The sequence below is a fragment of the Budorcas taxicolor genome, chromosome 2 (genome assembly GCF_023091745.1).
Source record: "Budorcas taxicolor isolate Tak-1 chromosome 2, Takin1.1, whole genome shotgun sequence".
Lineage (NCBI taxonomy): Eukaryota > Metazoa > Chordata > Mammalia > Artiodactyla > Bovidae > Budorcas > Budorcas taxicolor.
In genome coordinates this window covers 139,893,534-139,909,434 of record NC_068911.1, presented here as the reverse complement: position 1 = coordinate 139,909,434, position 15,901 = coordinate 139,893,534, and the positions used below count along the sequence as shown (strand labels likewise).

The following is a 15,901-nucleotide window of genomic DNA, read 5'->3' as shown; positions in this document are numbered from 1 at the left end:
GCGAAGGTCGAAGGCCGGAGTGCGGCCTGAACCCAGCCGCCTCGGCGTCCCGAGAGCCGGCGAGAGTGTCGCCGCGACCCTCCCCGTCCCTCGCGCTCACGCTACCCGGCCGCGGTGCGGCCGCCTCAACCCCCTTATATAGCCCTCTAAAAATAGCTCGCCTCGCACCGCCTTGTAAGGCAGCGGGGAGATTCGCAGCTCGCCAATCGGCGCCCGCCGCCAGGGCCGAGCCCCGCCTCAGGTCCCGCTCCGCGCTCCCCATTGGTCCTGAGTGACTTCATGAGCCCCCTGTTTACCTTACATGGTCACACGCGGCCTAATGGACGCCCTCCTCCGAGATCCCACGGCTGCGCGGAGAGCGGGGCGGAGGGAGGGAGTTTGGGGAGGGGGAAGAGCAGGAGGAGGAGAAAAGGAGGAGGAGGGGGAGAGACTACAAACTAGCAAGGATGGGGTGGGGGGTGGGGAGGGAAGGAAAGGGGGGGAGAGAAGCGATCGCGAGAAAAAAAAAATGCAACCTCCCAAAATAAAGAGCAAAGATTGCATTAGGAGCGAACAGCGCTGCAGAAATAGATGGCAGCTTCGTATCAGTGAGTTTGCATCCCCCTTCCTGATCCACGAGCTGGAGTGATTAGAGCCCTGGAAGGGAATTGTTACTCCCGTGGAGAAGTCCCCTTTTCCTGGCAGCCGTCTGCACTGTACACGCTGGATGCTTCTCTCCATCCACCCCACTCAGTCTCTCCTCTCTCACCTCCTCTCTCCCTCTCTCCTGCATTGATTTTTTTTTTTTTTTTCCTTTTTAGTTGACTGAAACAAAACAAAACAAAAGGGCCACTGGATGTCTGCCTTCTTGGGGGGTGAGCCAGACAGACTGACAAACAAACAGACCCAACTGTGTTCGGGGGAGGGTTTCTCCTCCCGTTTTGCCCGGCAGCAGCAACATGGACGTGTTGGCTAGTTATAGTATATTCCAGGAGCTACAACTTGTCCACGACACCGGCTACTTCTCAGCTTTGCCATCCCTGGAGGAGACCTGGCAGCAGGTGAATGATTTAAATTACTTGTGTAAATCGTGTGGTGGCGGCGGACTCGCAGGGGCTGCGTTGGTGTGGGCTTGGGGTTGAATTTTTTTGTTTGTTTGTTTAATTTTTTACCCCCTTTTTGGCTGTTTGTTGTTGAAAATGTTTTCGGAAACAGTCATATGCTTACCTCTCCACCCACCCCCTAACCCCGTATAGTGTGCAGAGCTGAGCAGCCGTTCCGAGCTGCCTGCGTTTCAGTCACCAACACACATCCTTGTGCACATTTTGTTGGGCTCACTGTCCCCCAGCAGAGACCTGCCCAACTTCTGGGGTTCGGAGGAGCCGGGTGGGAAGGTGGTTTGGGGCTTAACGAGCCATCGCAGACAGCTGCCGCGTCCCTACATGCACTAGCTGTACCTACTTGGTACCTTAAATCAGGTTCATCTCTTTCAACTGGTGCTGACGGCCGTCAGATGCGAGGGGGTGGGGGGTGGTAAGAGCAAAGCGGGGTGTTTTCCTAGTAATTAGAGAGTGTCAATAAAGAATAGGAACTTGATTTTAAGATTAGAAGGTGGGCAGGAGGACGAAGAACCCAGTTATAAAAGGTACTCAAGGATATCTTGGAAGAGGACGGGAAGATATATCTATCTAATGCTGACCATGCATTTTTAGGTTTCCCCAGTGCAATATCCACGGAAAGAGATCACTCTCTGCGTGTGTCCTTGCTTCCCTCTTTCGTTTGGTGTCCCTCTCCACTTAGCACAACCTCCGACAAAGGGTGGTGTGTGCTTCCATGCCTCTGACTTTGTCTTAGAGGACTAGTTAAGAAACTCTTAAGATGCTGAAGGGCACCAATGCCAAGTTGGCTAGAGGTCCCAGGGAGGGGGAAGTGGGGCTGGTGACAAGTTCACTGGGCTTTGTGAAGTGGAATAAAGAAAGTGCTGGTCAGTGGAAAGTGCCAGATCTGCTGCAGAAACAGTGGTTTTTCTCAGTAAGGATTGGGAGCTGCTGAGGGGACATTCTTCAGGAAAGATGGTGGATGGGGGGAAGGTGGAGGGACACGAGTATGCTTTAGTATTCTTTCAAAATTCTACAATGTGTATCATGGAAAGTCCAAGAAGACAATTCAGATTTGCACGGTGGAACTGTGAACGTTCACAATCCGTCTTGGAGAAACGTGCTTGCCCTTGGGGAGGGCTGCGAGAGGCTTGGTGTGTGGCTGCTCATGTAACTTCTCTGCTTCCTGACAGCAGCTTGTTAAGGCTAATGAACGGCTGGATTTCCTCTGCCAGGATCCAAAGCGGGATTTGCCGGCTTGAGTCTAAGGATGTAACAGTCGCTGCTTTAGCGAGTGAGGTTTGGTTTTCGGTGTAAGGAGGTGATCCTCTGTACCATTGTTACTAATTGCTGTTATTCCCCTGATTCTTCCAGGCTGGAGTTTCTCTGGATACTGGTCTCTGGTGTCTGTGGGTCCACACATGCATTCCTGCCTGAGGATGCTGGCAGATGTGTTTGACTTTGTCTTTCTCTAAAGGCACACACAGCGCACACTTTTTCAGCATAAGGCATTTCTCCAGTGCATCTTTTCTTCCATCCTTGATGAGACTGCCTCATGAAGGGTCTCACTGGAGCTTTTTCCTCCTTTTATTTCACATGCTAATTAAACCAAAAGGTTGCCAGAATTTCATTTTCAGAAATAGTCTTCATTTCACACTGTCAGCCCACTGGTGTTGAATTGGTTGCCTATTAACAACAGTCTAGACTGGTTAGGGAAGAGAATCTGTTGATTTAGGCAGCCCTTGTTTGTGACTAACTGTTAAGTAGGCTTGGAGGAAAGAAAGTTGGCTTTATTTGTTACAACGTTCCCCCCTGATGAATCACCCAACTTTGTTTTGGTTCAGGTTTTCACAGTAGTAAAGCCTGTTTTTTGGGGAAGGCCTCTCCAGAGGAAACCTGCCTTTCTAGATCTGGTTAGACCATCCATGAGAACATCTAGATCTATAAGGAAATGTCATTGGTTTGATAATTAGAGGATGTATTAGGTCTATTGTTTCCTCAGAAGACTTCTCTTCTTTTCTCTCCACCTCCCGACCCCCCTCCTCCTCACTTCATCTCACCCCCTTCAAGGGACCTCTAGTTTAGTTTCTATCTGTGGGCAAAGGAATTTCAGCCCACTGAACCTCCTTCCCTATTTCTTGCCTTAATCCTGTCCTACTGCCTGTTACCCTCACCTTCAGATCCTTTACCACGCTCTTTCAGAAGCATGCTCATAGTCCATACTGAAATGTGACTTGTGAGGACACAGTCCTAAATGAGCTGTTACTCCAAGCAGCTTTCTTCTCTGGACTCCTTAATCACAAATGCTTTCTGTAAAGGTGGCTGTGACTCCCAAGTTCGTACTGGTGACATATCTCTAACTTCTATCTCTTCCTCTCTCTCCCTACACCCTCCCCTGTGCCGCTTCAGAGTATAAAGGAGGGGAATGTGGTTACATGCAACTGTTGGTTCCAAATCAACCATCAGATGGTGAAATTTTAAGTCTCCTTTGCTCAAATCAGCTCAGGAAGGTTGCTACAAAGAACCCCAGGCTGGAGGAAGTTTTCTGATGCTCTGGGGTAATCAGATTTTAGAGGTCAAATGAGGAGCAATTATTAGATGTACTCCTGAAAGTGAACAGTGTACCTTGAGATGAGCGAAATGCAGAGATTCCAGTAATCTGATTTGGTTCCTAAGAAAGACTAGCTTGGATGATAAACCCAAGAACATCTGTGCATTTGAAAATTAAGGATGGAGGTTTTATTTTAAACTCTTGCCTGAGATAATTGTCCTGCTTAACTGTCAGTGAGCTTGTCATGGATCTCCTGTCACAGGGGTCATCATTTTGACATTGGGTTTTGGGACAATCGTGTCTTCTCCACATCCAGCGCCAACTCTGAAAATCGTTGCCGGTATAATTTTTAAATCCAGATGGACATCCTACATTAACAGCTCCCCATTCCTGGGCTCTGACTGCATATTTAAGCACTTGGCTCAAGTAACATCATCCCTGCCTGTCATATAACTGTAAATTACGCTGTGCTTATGTGGTCTATTATTTTATGGAATTCAGCTGACGCACAACTCCTAAGGCCACCAGCCTTAAGCCCTTCGGAAACTTGCAGGAGATTTTCCAAGAGCTGTCTGAGCAAAAGTAGAAAAAAGTCAAAGGTAGGACAGAAGCTAGCGCAGTGTATAGGGTACCACTTGATGGATAATAGGGGACCCATTCATGAGTTTTGTCGCCATCAGAAATCATGGTTTTTCTGGATGCGGTGCTGATTTGGAAGATGAAGAAGGATTTAATACAATATTGATGGTTATTTTTCTTTGGGAAGCTACAAGCATTTTAAGAATTTTGATATATTCTTCACACCTAGACTGCTGTTTCATGAGTACAGGTCAAGTAATGATGTTCTAAGTCTTATTTACACTTAGCCTTGCTTTATGCCATTGAGGAGCATGGTGTGTTTACTGGAAAACTCTTATGGAATTATGTTTGTTGTTAATGCTGATTCATAATTGGCAGATGGGGTCAGTTTCAGGCCTCCCTTGTGCTCAGAGAAAATTTTCCACTGCTACTGGAAACAAATAAATAAATCATAGAACATTCCTCCCTCCTCCCCCACTCCCCCATTGTTTTAAACTAATGGCATACTTGGCTACTGTAAGAACTGCAGCGTCCCCATAACACTGCAATTTCATCTTGGTGACAGGCACCCTGAACCACTTTTTACAAGGGCCTTTGGTATGAAGCATCTCTAGGGGACAACCTACAAAAATGGTTGCCTTCCAAGAACAGCCTCATGGTGCGAGGGATAGGATTTGGTCTGTGAGCTACATTGCTTCTCCTACACAGGGATCGTGCCTTCACACTGCCTTCTACAGGCCCGAGCAGCCAGGTGCTGTCTCAGCCAGAAAGACAAAGCAAACTGTAGGGTCCCTGCACCCGCAGGTTTGCCTCTGTCCCCAGTTTGCAGAAAACCTTGTCGTGAATTAGAATTTCTTGGCAACAGCACCACCCAGGGAAATTTGTAGACACAAAGGAGCCTTGCTAACCACACTGAAAGGATAAAATAGCTGGCTTTTTATTTATTTATTTATTTATTGTGTGTGATTTGTGCGTTCTTTAGTTACCATAAGCCTATTTTTTAAAAAATTTGAAACAGTGACTTGGCAGATGAAAAGAAAAAAATTGGAACTGCCCCTGTTACCCAGATTTCCTTTATAAGGATGCAGTCACTAAATAAATGTAGCTTTACAAATGAAAGCACGTGTGAATGCCATCAATCACACACTTAGCCTTTCTTTAAAAGATCATTTCCATGTTCTTCTGAATAGATACATCTCTCTGTAGATTTAGGGTCTCTCAAACATGATCATTAAGTCTACCTGTTTCAGTTTGGTATTTTAAAGTGAATGAATGTTACAATGCAGATTTTTTTTTTTTTTTACTACATCTGTCTTTAGTTGTGGGAGAGGGGGTAAAGGAAGTGGTGACTTCTTTGTTCTCCATGTAACTCCCACCCCCACTCCATACCCTGAGGAGAATGTGATGTTGGGGTCCAATCCATTTAAAGGGCAGAGCAGAAGATGCACTGTGACACCTCACCCTGAAATGATTTATGTATGGGTATGTCAGAGACCTTCAGTGTTCAAAATGCACTCTTCCTCTCTCTCAGCCCATTCTAAATATAAATGCTAGTGGGGGCTATTTGCCTCTCCACTTAAATGGGAATAGTTTAGAGAGGGTCCTAATGGCGCTTTTAGTTGCCATTCTCTTATAAATCTTCAGATTCTTCTCCCATCAGAGAATTCCCGCATTTTAACTTTGTGCGTTCAAGAAGGCAATGCAGAGTTCTTTAATCAGCCTATGCTTACTGGGGAGGAAAGGCAGTTTCCTCCAGCCAGCCCCAAATGACTCATGTTGATAGGGTAGCTGGCCACATGGGGTGGCAGACACCCCCTATCTCTGCAGTTTGGCAGTAGCACACCAGGAGTTTTCAGTCACCTTTGCTGGCCTCCATGATTGGCAAATGCAGAGAATGCCTCTGTGATTCCGGTACACTCAGTCTATCCGTTAGCCTGTATGTTGGGACAGAGATTTGCTGAAAGTTTAGGACAGCTCCCCAACGTAACCTGAGCAGTGCCAGAAGGGTGAGGGGTGGAGATCTATCTCTCTACAAATAAACCCCTTTGTTTTCCTAGATGAGCTGAGTGCTTGCTTTGCATGAACAGGTAGAAATACTTTAACCCAGATGGCCAGATCTTACCAAGAACAGTGATTAGGAAGCTCTACAAGCACTAAAGGTGTTAAAGTCAGTGGAACAAGATACAGCAGCTAATCATTAATGTTATGTGCAACACCTGCAGGTTAAGAAATACTCCTCTGCCCAGATACATTGTGTGCTTATTTTACAACATCACACACCCACAGGAGAAACTCTCCTCATTCAATTTTAAGTGTTCCCCAAATCAGGTCCTGCATTACTAGGACAGGTTTTTACCTAAAATTGGTCATCATCCTGTTCCTCTCCCTTTTTGTTCTTTCACTTTTGTTTTCTGCTGCTAATTTGGAGAAGCATTTCTCCTGCCTTGGTACCTTTTTGTTTTCCTCACTTGGTATTTTGTTGTGACCCTGAGAACTTGGTCCTGCTGAGTGTATTGTGTCTGCTGCACTCTCCATTAGAGCAGCTTCCAGCTGTCCCCATCCACCACGTGCGTGACATACAGAGGGACAGCTGAGGGTCAGCAGCAGCTTCGAGATCCATCTAGGATCAGCCTGCTTGACATGGGAGTGACTTATGATTTCATAGTGATTCACACTGTTGACTGAGCTGGTCGAGGCACTCAGTCACACCTTGTGGGCTTTTCTCTATTTGTAAGAAAATATGGAAAATATTTCACAGTCAGTACTTCATTCCTTTGGTTATGTGCAAAATACTGTTTGGGTGATATGAATTTGAATTGGCTATAGGCTCTGCCCTGTATGAGCTTGACTCCAGTAGGGGAGAGTGAGCATGTTCAAAATTAAGTAATGCACTGTTAGAACACCATTGCCAAAAAGAGAGATTTTAAAAGTAAGTCCTGAATTTGAGTACTGACCCATGCCTCTCTATATAGCCTCAGCTTGTTAAAATCTTGTTTATAGAACATACTTGAGATTTACTAAGTTCTGTTGTGCTTTTGTTTTAGCTAATGGGGTAATGGGGCTGGTGGCCCTTTGGCAGATGAGTAGACAGTGTAAATACACATGTCCGTAATGGCCAGGAAACAGCATCCCTGTCTGTGTCATTCGGAAATGATTATAGGTAATTAAAATAATTAATGTAGAGCCGTATGCAATATCTATTTCTGAATATGGGTTTATTGACATTTCCTAAGGGTCATATTGAAAGTCAGGCCCCAGGCCTGTTATCAAAGCTAGATGCAGATAATCTTAGAATTTCAAATCCTGAAAGACTCTTGGTTTCTTTAAAACACTAAGCTAGGACCAAGTGATTGTTGAAGCCAGATGAAGCACTGAACCTTCCAAGGTCCCCCAGCTGTTGTTAACATGGATGGCGGTCCTAGGCCCCAGACTCTTTCAGATGTCCACATGATCCATTTGCTTGCTTTTCATCATGTTGTTCTGAATATATTTTGAGTGAGTTCTCATCTTTCCTCCTCTTTCTTTCCCTGTTTCCCCTTAAAAGGAGGCAAGAAAATCCCGTTTTTACTTTGAACAGCACTTGTACATGGAATTTGGGGATTGTCTGGGCCCTAAACCAAGCTATTGATATCTTGGAGAAAGCTTATGTGTGTCATTTTATCTCTTTTCCACTTTAAATAATGTGTGGTAACCTGGAAAATGTACACTGTACTAAAAAGACAAAACAAAAGCCCCAATTACAACTCCAGCCCTATGAAAAAAAGTGCTGTCACTTAAATGATAACAAATGGAGTGAGAGTAAGGAGGTGCATTGAGATGGATGTGGTAGGGAGCTGGATGGATGGTGGAACTGGGGTTTTATGTGGAAAGCGTCAAGTGCGAAATGGCGAAATGCTTTGTCTCTGACAACTTGCCAACTAAGAGACTGCGTGAAACTGTAGCAGTTACCATGTGCCAATTCAGGAAAAGCTTTTCTGAAGTGTTTTAAGATTTCTTGAGAGGGTTGGATGGGCAGTGAAGTTGTAATGGTTTACAAATTTAAACAAAAAATTATTGCACATTGTGATAAGCAGTTGGGAAGAGAGTCAACTTCTGTGTGTTTTTTTTAAAAAGTCCTGTGGGGCTGGAAGGATTGTGCTGGCCTAATTTTGAGTGACTCTAGCGAGGAAAGGAAACTCGGAGTGCTCTTCACTCTACTTCCCAGCAACTTTTGGCCCTTCTCCACCCAATCTCTGGTACTGATGATGGTGAAAATTCTCTGTTGGAACTTGTCTCACAGACTGGCTTCACCTCTAATATCTTAGAAACTGAAGTTTGCTTCCCAAATGGAGACTTCTTTATGTCGTCAGAGCCGTAATCTACATGTGCAGCTCCGATATCTTCCTGAGTTCAGGCTCACAGTTTGGAACTGGAAACATGGGGGCTGACGCTAAAGACTTTTGGGATTGTCACGTTATGCCCTCAGCTGAATATGCCCTGAGGTGTGAGCTCATCCAGTCTGTCCTCCTTTTCCTGGCTTCCCTGTTTCTTTTACTAATCGCCTTTCTTATGGGATCCAGGTTTGAAGGTTCTAGCATCTTTGGCTCCTCTCTTTCCCTTGACTGTAATCGGTTGAAAAACCCCCTTGACTTGGTTCTTACCGTACTGCACCTGGTCTCCTTTCTTCTTGTTCTGCCATTGCCCCAGGGCAGCCTGGCTACCTTGCCGGGATTGACTTACTACCTCAATCACCCTGTTTCTGATTGTAGGTGTTTCCCTCTTTTGCATATGATGAAGCCAAACTTCTAAGAGTCACAGTGTTCCTGGACTGAGTCTAGGTAGTAGTCACAAGTTTCCCCCCTTGTTACCATGTGCGCTGCCATACAAATTGAATGATTGTACTTTTTCTGCTTCTGTCTTCATTTATGTCATTTCCTTCAGACTTCTCCCTTCTTTTTCCTTTTCCCTCCTGAGTCTCTTTGTCCAAATTCTACCCATCCTTTGACTTTCAGATGGTTGCCACATCGTCCAGGAAACTCCCTCACATTCCCTTTGCCAACAGTAATTGCTACTATTTCTACACTCTTGTGTAGAACTTTCTACTTCCTCGTGATGCTTTTCAGTTTTGTCCTGTAATATAGTTTTTCTTTTTTCCCCATTACCCTGTTTTTCCATGTAGGTTGTATGATTTGGAGCAAAGTCCATGCCTTGGTTATAATTCTGAGAATAAACTTTTAATACATAACCCTTGAGGTTCTTAGAAAGCCATGTACATGGTAGACAATCAGTGGATATTTAGGACTTAAGATATGACTGTGACTTAAGATTTGACTATGTGTGCAGTAATGATTCACAACTGTGGTTGTACCCCAGACCAATTATATCAGTATTCCTTTGGGTGGAACCCAGACATCAGTGTTTTTGTTTTTTGTTTATAATCTTCTGGGTGATTCCAGTATGCAGCCAAGGCTTTGAGCTCTTAATCTATGGAAGGTTAATATCAGATATATCAGAGTAGTAGTTGGCTACTCCTTATATGGAAATATTTTATTTCTTGTATAACTTGGAAGCTAAGTGTAAAAGAGGTTTATAGTAAAGCAGGGTAGTGGTGGGTATACTTCATCCAGCTCCTTGGTTAATAGCAACTGTCCAAGTGTTGTTTGATCTTTCTTGTTTTGCTTTCCTTTACCCTAAAGTGTTGAGTACAGTCTCATTTAGCTTACATTTCCTCTGACCCACTAGAGGTTTGCTTAACCTGGGCAAATTCCATTTCTGGTACTTTTGTGGTGGTGGGCACTAAACTCCAGCCGTGCCGTGCTTCCAATAACTCATTCTCGGCAGGCTCTCGACCATGATTTTCCACTTACCTCAGCCCGCTCTGTGGTTTTAAAAGGATGGATGCATGCATGAACATCTGTTGGATGATGCCAGATAGGTATTAGGTAGCAGTTCAACAGATTTCTTCCTGACCTCACTGTTTGCAAGTAGACTCTGTTTATAAAGAATTTCAAAGGACCCATGTTTCTAGTAAGAGGAGCAAAAATAAACTGTAGAAGAATTGCCACTGAGGACATTCAGGCAAGGAGGCCGCCTCCTCGTCCATAGAAGGCTTTAGCTCTTGTGGTAATGACTGTGGGCATGTGGTGATTTTCACAAAGAAACCTTAGAAAGGCCTCGATTTCAAACTGTGATGTTTGCAAAAATGTATGTACTGTAGCTGCATCCTTTCATCTATAAACTGTCTTTGATGGGGGTATGGTTGGCAAGAGAGAACATCAGGAGAGGAGCTCAGAGCTCAGGGTTGAAGGATATCTTTTGGAAAGCTCAACCCAGCTGTGAAAACGGCAATTAGCTGTGGAGCAATCGCTCGGCAAGGGAGTGCCTGCCTGCTCCTGACCCTGCGTTCATGCTCACCTTCCAGAGCTCAGGTTGCGGGATTTCAATGGCCTGGTCACAGTGCTGGCTTTTATTTTTGGAGAGGCGGCAGATTTGCTTGGCATACAAAGGAGTGGAAATAGATGGCCCCATCCCTCCCTTTTGAGCTCTTAGTGTTTGTTCATAGGGCCACTGTAGACCCTGTTCATAGAGCACAGCTCCTGTCTAAGAGGTGAAGGATGTCATCTGCGAGGAGCCCCCTGTGCAGAGCTGATTCTCCTGTGAGCTCCCTGAGATGCTGCTCAGTGTCACACTGAGTCTTTGGCTTTGCCTTCTGCATTCCAAAATGACCCCGCCCTCCCCTGTGCATTTACCTCCCTGTATTAAGCTTCTTGCTTTCTTTAATATGGACCTAGAGATGGTTTCCTCTGTGATGGGGATGTTCATGTTGCCTTGTAAGAGTCTAACAGACATCTGTATTGAGCTTTTGTTCTCAAGGACTCAGGGTGTTTTGATCAGGATCTCTTGTCACTGGCACATTCTTTGTGTAACTAAGGAACACGCAGATATTACAGAATTTCCCATTCAGAGGTGAGAAAAATGGGGCAGAGGAAGATGAAGCAAGTTGTCTTCATGTGGCTGCAAAGCAGATGAGTTGCAAAACCCTTGGTGGAACATTCTTTCCTCTTCCTTCTTTCAAGTTGGCCATTCTGTCTATCACCATAACAAGCATCATAATAACACCTGTGCTAAGTCGCTTCACTCGTGTCTGACTCTTTGTGACCCTGTGGACTATAGCCCACCAGCCTCCTCTGTCCATGAGATTCTCCAGGCAAGAATACTGGAGTGGGTTGCCATGCCCTCCTCCAGGAATAATATCTAATAGATATCAGATACTTCCTAGAGATGATCTCATTTGAGCATATTATATACATCATTTCATTTAACCCTCACATGAACCCTGTGAGATACATTTTCTGCTTAATCCTCCTTTTACAGATGGATACATTGAGGTGAGAGTTATTAAATGACTTGCCTAAAGTCACACAACTTGAAAGTCTGGTTGAGCCAGATTGGGCTCAGAATGAGCCCAGGCAGTATGCTCAGGAATCTGAATTTCTACATTTATACTGAATCCTAGTTAGGAAGGAGACACCAAGGCAGAAACCAAAGGTCATGGCTTGGGACTCAATGGGGCTGTATGGATTTGAAGGCTTTCTGGCCTATCTTCTTTCTGGGACTTGGTTTTCTCATCTGAAAAATAACTGGATTATATTCAGGCTCCTTAATGGCTCAGATGGTAAAGAATCTACCTACAGTGCAGGAGACCCTGTTTGATCCCTGGATCAGAAAGATCCCCTGTAGAAGGGCATGGCAACCCATTCCAGTATTCTTGCTTGGAGAATCCCACTGACAGAGGAACCTGGTGGGCCACAGTCCATGGGGTCGCAAAGAGTTGGACATGACTGAGTGACTAACACTTGTGCTAGGGTTTCTTAAGGTCATAGCGTTTGTATTAGTCAAATTACATGAGGTGTGGAAATCAGGCAGAGCTGGAGCCTTGAGAAAGTCACCCAGCATCTCTGAGTCTATTCTGTCGTGGGTGGAATGGAGATAGTAATGCCTCAGTAAGGGCAGGCATGTTGGCTCTCTGGCCCAGTGTCTGGCACATAGGATCCACTCAACATATTCTTTTCCCATTTTCAACCATCCTTCCTTCCACTGAAAACAGTGCTCTTTTTCTAAATAGTATCACTGGTTTCTCTAAGGCCCTAGTCATCTCGAGTGTCTAAGAGAAGGTGAATGATGGAAAGGCATGGTATTTCCTTTATCCATCCCACCAGAGCAGCTTTCATGAAATCACTTGTGCTTAGTAGTGGGGAAACACTCGCAATATCCATTGCCCCCCAAAACTCAGCCTCCTTTGATACTGTTGGAATTTGCTTGGCTTGCTCACGCCCATGTCCAACTCATTCCCTCTCTTTCCAGTCTTACTTAGGACTTTTCCTAAGTTTCTCCAGCATGTGGATATTTTTCTTTGTGAGTCAGAATTAGGCACATATACTGTAATACAGTGCCGGTTACTATACCTGCCTTTTCTGCCTTACCTGATGACTGAGCTTACAGCAGCTTATGAGAGTGAATCAGGTTTTATGAGATCTATAAATATCTCCAATAGGATTTTTATTTCATTTTCCCCCTTCAAATAAGACATAATAGAAGCACTCACATACACAAGGAATATTCTTTCTGTGATAAAGTGGGTGTTTTTGAATTGGCCTCTGAAAAGCAATAATTTGATGTGGTTGTTCATGTTGGGAGTTTTATGCGGGAGGGGGAAGAATCATGCATATGCTGCTATAAAACTTGAAGATTATTTCCTCATATTGAAGGTTTAGCCCAGTACCTATGGAGAGATTTATGTCAGAGATGCCAGCTGTGTGTACAGACTACATCTCCTCCTTCTGAGGAGTGTGTGTTTGTGTGTTTCTTAGACACACAGAAACCAGGGAAGGAAAGTCCCATTGGCTGACAGAAGGGGGGGCTCCCAGAAAGAAGATTTCTAGTTCTTTGTCTCATTTGCTTCTAGCTGCCCCATGGGAGGATCTCGTCATCCTTCTCTGGACTTCATGAATTTCCTAGGGAGATTTCACACCACTTAATATATCTCAATGAAATTTTTTCCCTTGGAATTTCACTTTTTTTTTTTTAAAGAGTCTTAAGCTTACCCAATTTTTAAAAAATGTACATTCCCCAATACCAAGAATGGAAAGGATTTTTCTTACCTTGCTTTTTGAGGAGTATCTAGAAGGAACCTTGAGCATATAACTTTAAAGAATCCATTAAAAATCTTGGTGTGTAATATAATCCTAGCATTTTGGCTCTGCTACATGCAAACACTATTGCATGTTTATCATCAAATGATATGAGTTCTCTGGTCCTCAGTTTCCTCATGTGTAGACAGTAGGGTAGAGTTAGGAGCAGTCAGATGATCAGATACAAACAGGAAGCTCCTAGGCTAAACTGGCTTCAAGAGCTGTTTTATTTGGCCAGCATACCTATTTCAGTTTTCTTTTTAATTGGCATGCTTTCAGACACATCATACACTCTTCAATTAACCTTGTCTCCACTATTTCTACCTTGCTTTGTTTCTGATCTCTAGCCAGGTGAGCATGCATTTGAGTTTGTGACCCCCAGACTGTCAGCTCTCTAAGTCACCTTCCCCTCCAAAAATGCTGTGATTTGGGGGACAGCCTTTATTTCTTCATGAGTCTCAAGCTGGCTTGATTTCTGTTCTTACCCGGAATCCATTTTCATTCCTTTTTAGACTTCTCTGCCTGGTTGAATGTCTTTGTTTGGGATTCTGTTTTATAAAGCAGATTCCAAATTGCATCTCAATTTCTCCGAGTCATCCAGGTTCTGTTGTAGATCATCGAAATCTGGGTTGGAAAAGACCATCTGGTTTACCCCTCTCCCCGCCTGGGCTGAGCAGTTGCTGCCTAGCATGTTTATTCCTTATTGGTATTTGCAACATTTTCCAATTTGGAAACTGACTCTTAAGTTTCCTGAGCTTGCAGCCTCTTCTTGGTGGAAATGGGAGTGAAGTGAGACAATACCAAGAAAAAAAGTTCTTCTGGTCAGACAACCCTCATTAACAAATGACTGCCATTGTCTGGGTTTCTTTTGTCACTCATGAGACACAACTGATCAGAGGTGGGGAAAAGTCCTTTTTGTGGAAGAAAAACGTGTTATCCATTGCTGAGGTTTCATAGTCTTGATATAGAAGCATGTTTTATAGAAGAACCCCATCATCTGCTTTAACTGCTAATTTTTTGTGGAAGTGGATCTTATGTGACTTGTTTCACTGAGGAAGTGATGCTTTTTGTGTGAAGAACTCTAGGGTATTATAATAAAGTACTTTCCTGAGAAGCAAGTAATAGGCTTTTTTTTTTTTTTTTTTTTTTTGCCCTTGGCACTCAAATACTGCCAGCAAGGCACTTGGCCTTCATTTTCTAATGCTTTCAGGATGCTATTCTACATTAGAGGTGTTTAAAAAAATTTATTCTTTTGTATTGGCTCCCTGATATTACTAAGGATATCATTTAGGTTGACCGGCTGGTGATTTTCAAGTCATTCTTTTCCTGTTAAAAAAGCCAGTCATTCCATTGAATTACTTGATGCTGGGTATACCTCCTTTGCTACAATCTCCAATTACTTTTTCTTTTTAAAAAACTCTGAGTGTTAAGTAAAAGTCCAGCGTCATTATCTTGTTAGCATATGTATTTATTAATTTTTAAAAACTAAATAGTTGTTTATCTTACTATGTGAATTGACAGCTATTAAAATATTTCTGGAAAGTATCTTTAGAAAGGAAGAAAGAAAGGTAGAAAATAAAAGCAAGAAGGAAAAAGCAGGCAGACCTTATGTGGCCCTCAAATGTCCTTGCACAGTTCTTCTGTGAAAGAGAAGCAGAATGCAAATCGTTTGTCTTCCTATCCAAGATGTGTCTTTCCCTCTTGTTTCTGCATTCATGATCTCTTTTTTTATGCACCCTATTCAAAGAGTTTAAGATTTTACAAATATTAGAATCTGAGGACTATTAGACATCTCATCGCAATCTCTTTTCTTTCTCCTTGATTTGCAGATAACCTTGCTTGAGCTCTGTTGTTTCAGTCGCAAAGTCGTGTCTGACTCTTTGCGACCCCGTGAACTGCGGCACACCAGGCTTCCCTGTCCTCCACTATTTCCCGGAGTTTGCTGTAGAGCCTGAGCTTTAGAGAGCATTATTTAAGTCCAAGCCAGTATTGGACCTTCAAGTAATTTGCTTTACTTGAAATACTTTATTTTAAAATTTTTATTGTAGTATAGTTGATTTACAGTTTGGTATTAGTTTCACGTGTATAGCAAAGTGGTTCAGATATATATACACGCATATATATTTTCAGACACTTTTCTATTATAGATTGTTATATGATACTGAGTATAGTTTCCTGTGCTATATAGTAGGTTCTTGTTGGTTATCTATTTTATATATAGTAGTTTGTATATATTAATCCCAAACTCCTAACTTATCCCGTTTCAATATTTCAGATGTCTTCCCATGTTAACTTAATGCATGGTGAAGCATGGCTCAAGGCAGTGCTTCTCAAAGGATGAGCTACCCTCTGTGGGCTCAGGAGCACAGTGTTAAATAACAAAATCACCTTGGGAGGCCTTATTATTATTCCCCTTTCAGTTTTCTTTCAGTCCTTCTGACTAACTCCAGGAGAAAGTCTCAGCTTTGTGTCCTTAAGGCTTGATAATCTTTTCCTTCTCTTCCTCCTCCTTCTCTGTCCTGTCC

General features: G+C 43.5%; 1 protein-coding gene across 1 annotated transcript in view; it reads left to right on the top strand.

Annotated features, from left to right (window-relative positions):
* Positions 1-487: 487 nt before the first annotated feature.
* KLF7 (KLF transcription factor 7) overlaps positions 488-15,901 on the top strand; it is a 99,455-nt gene continuing 84,041 nt past the window's right edge. The window contains exons 1-2 of the mRNA XM_052635874.1: positions 488-587; positions 801-1,040. Coding sequence (XP_052491834.1) covers positions 939-1,040 — 102 coding nt within the window. The 5' untranslated portion in view covers positions 488-587; positions 801-938. The remainder of the gene's footprint in view (positions 588-800; positions 1,041-15,901) is intronic.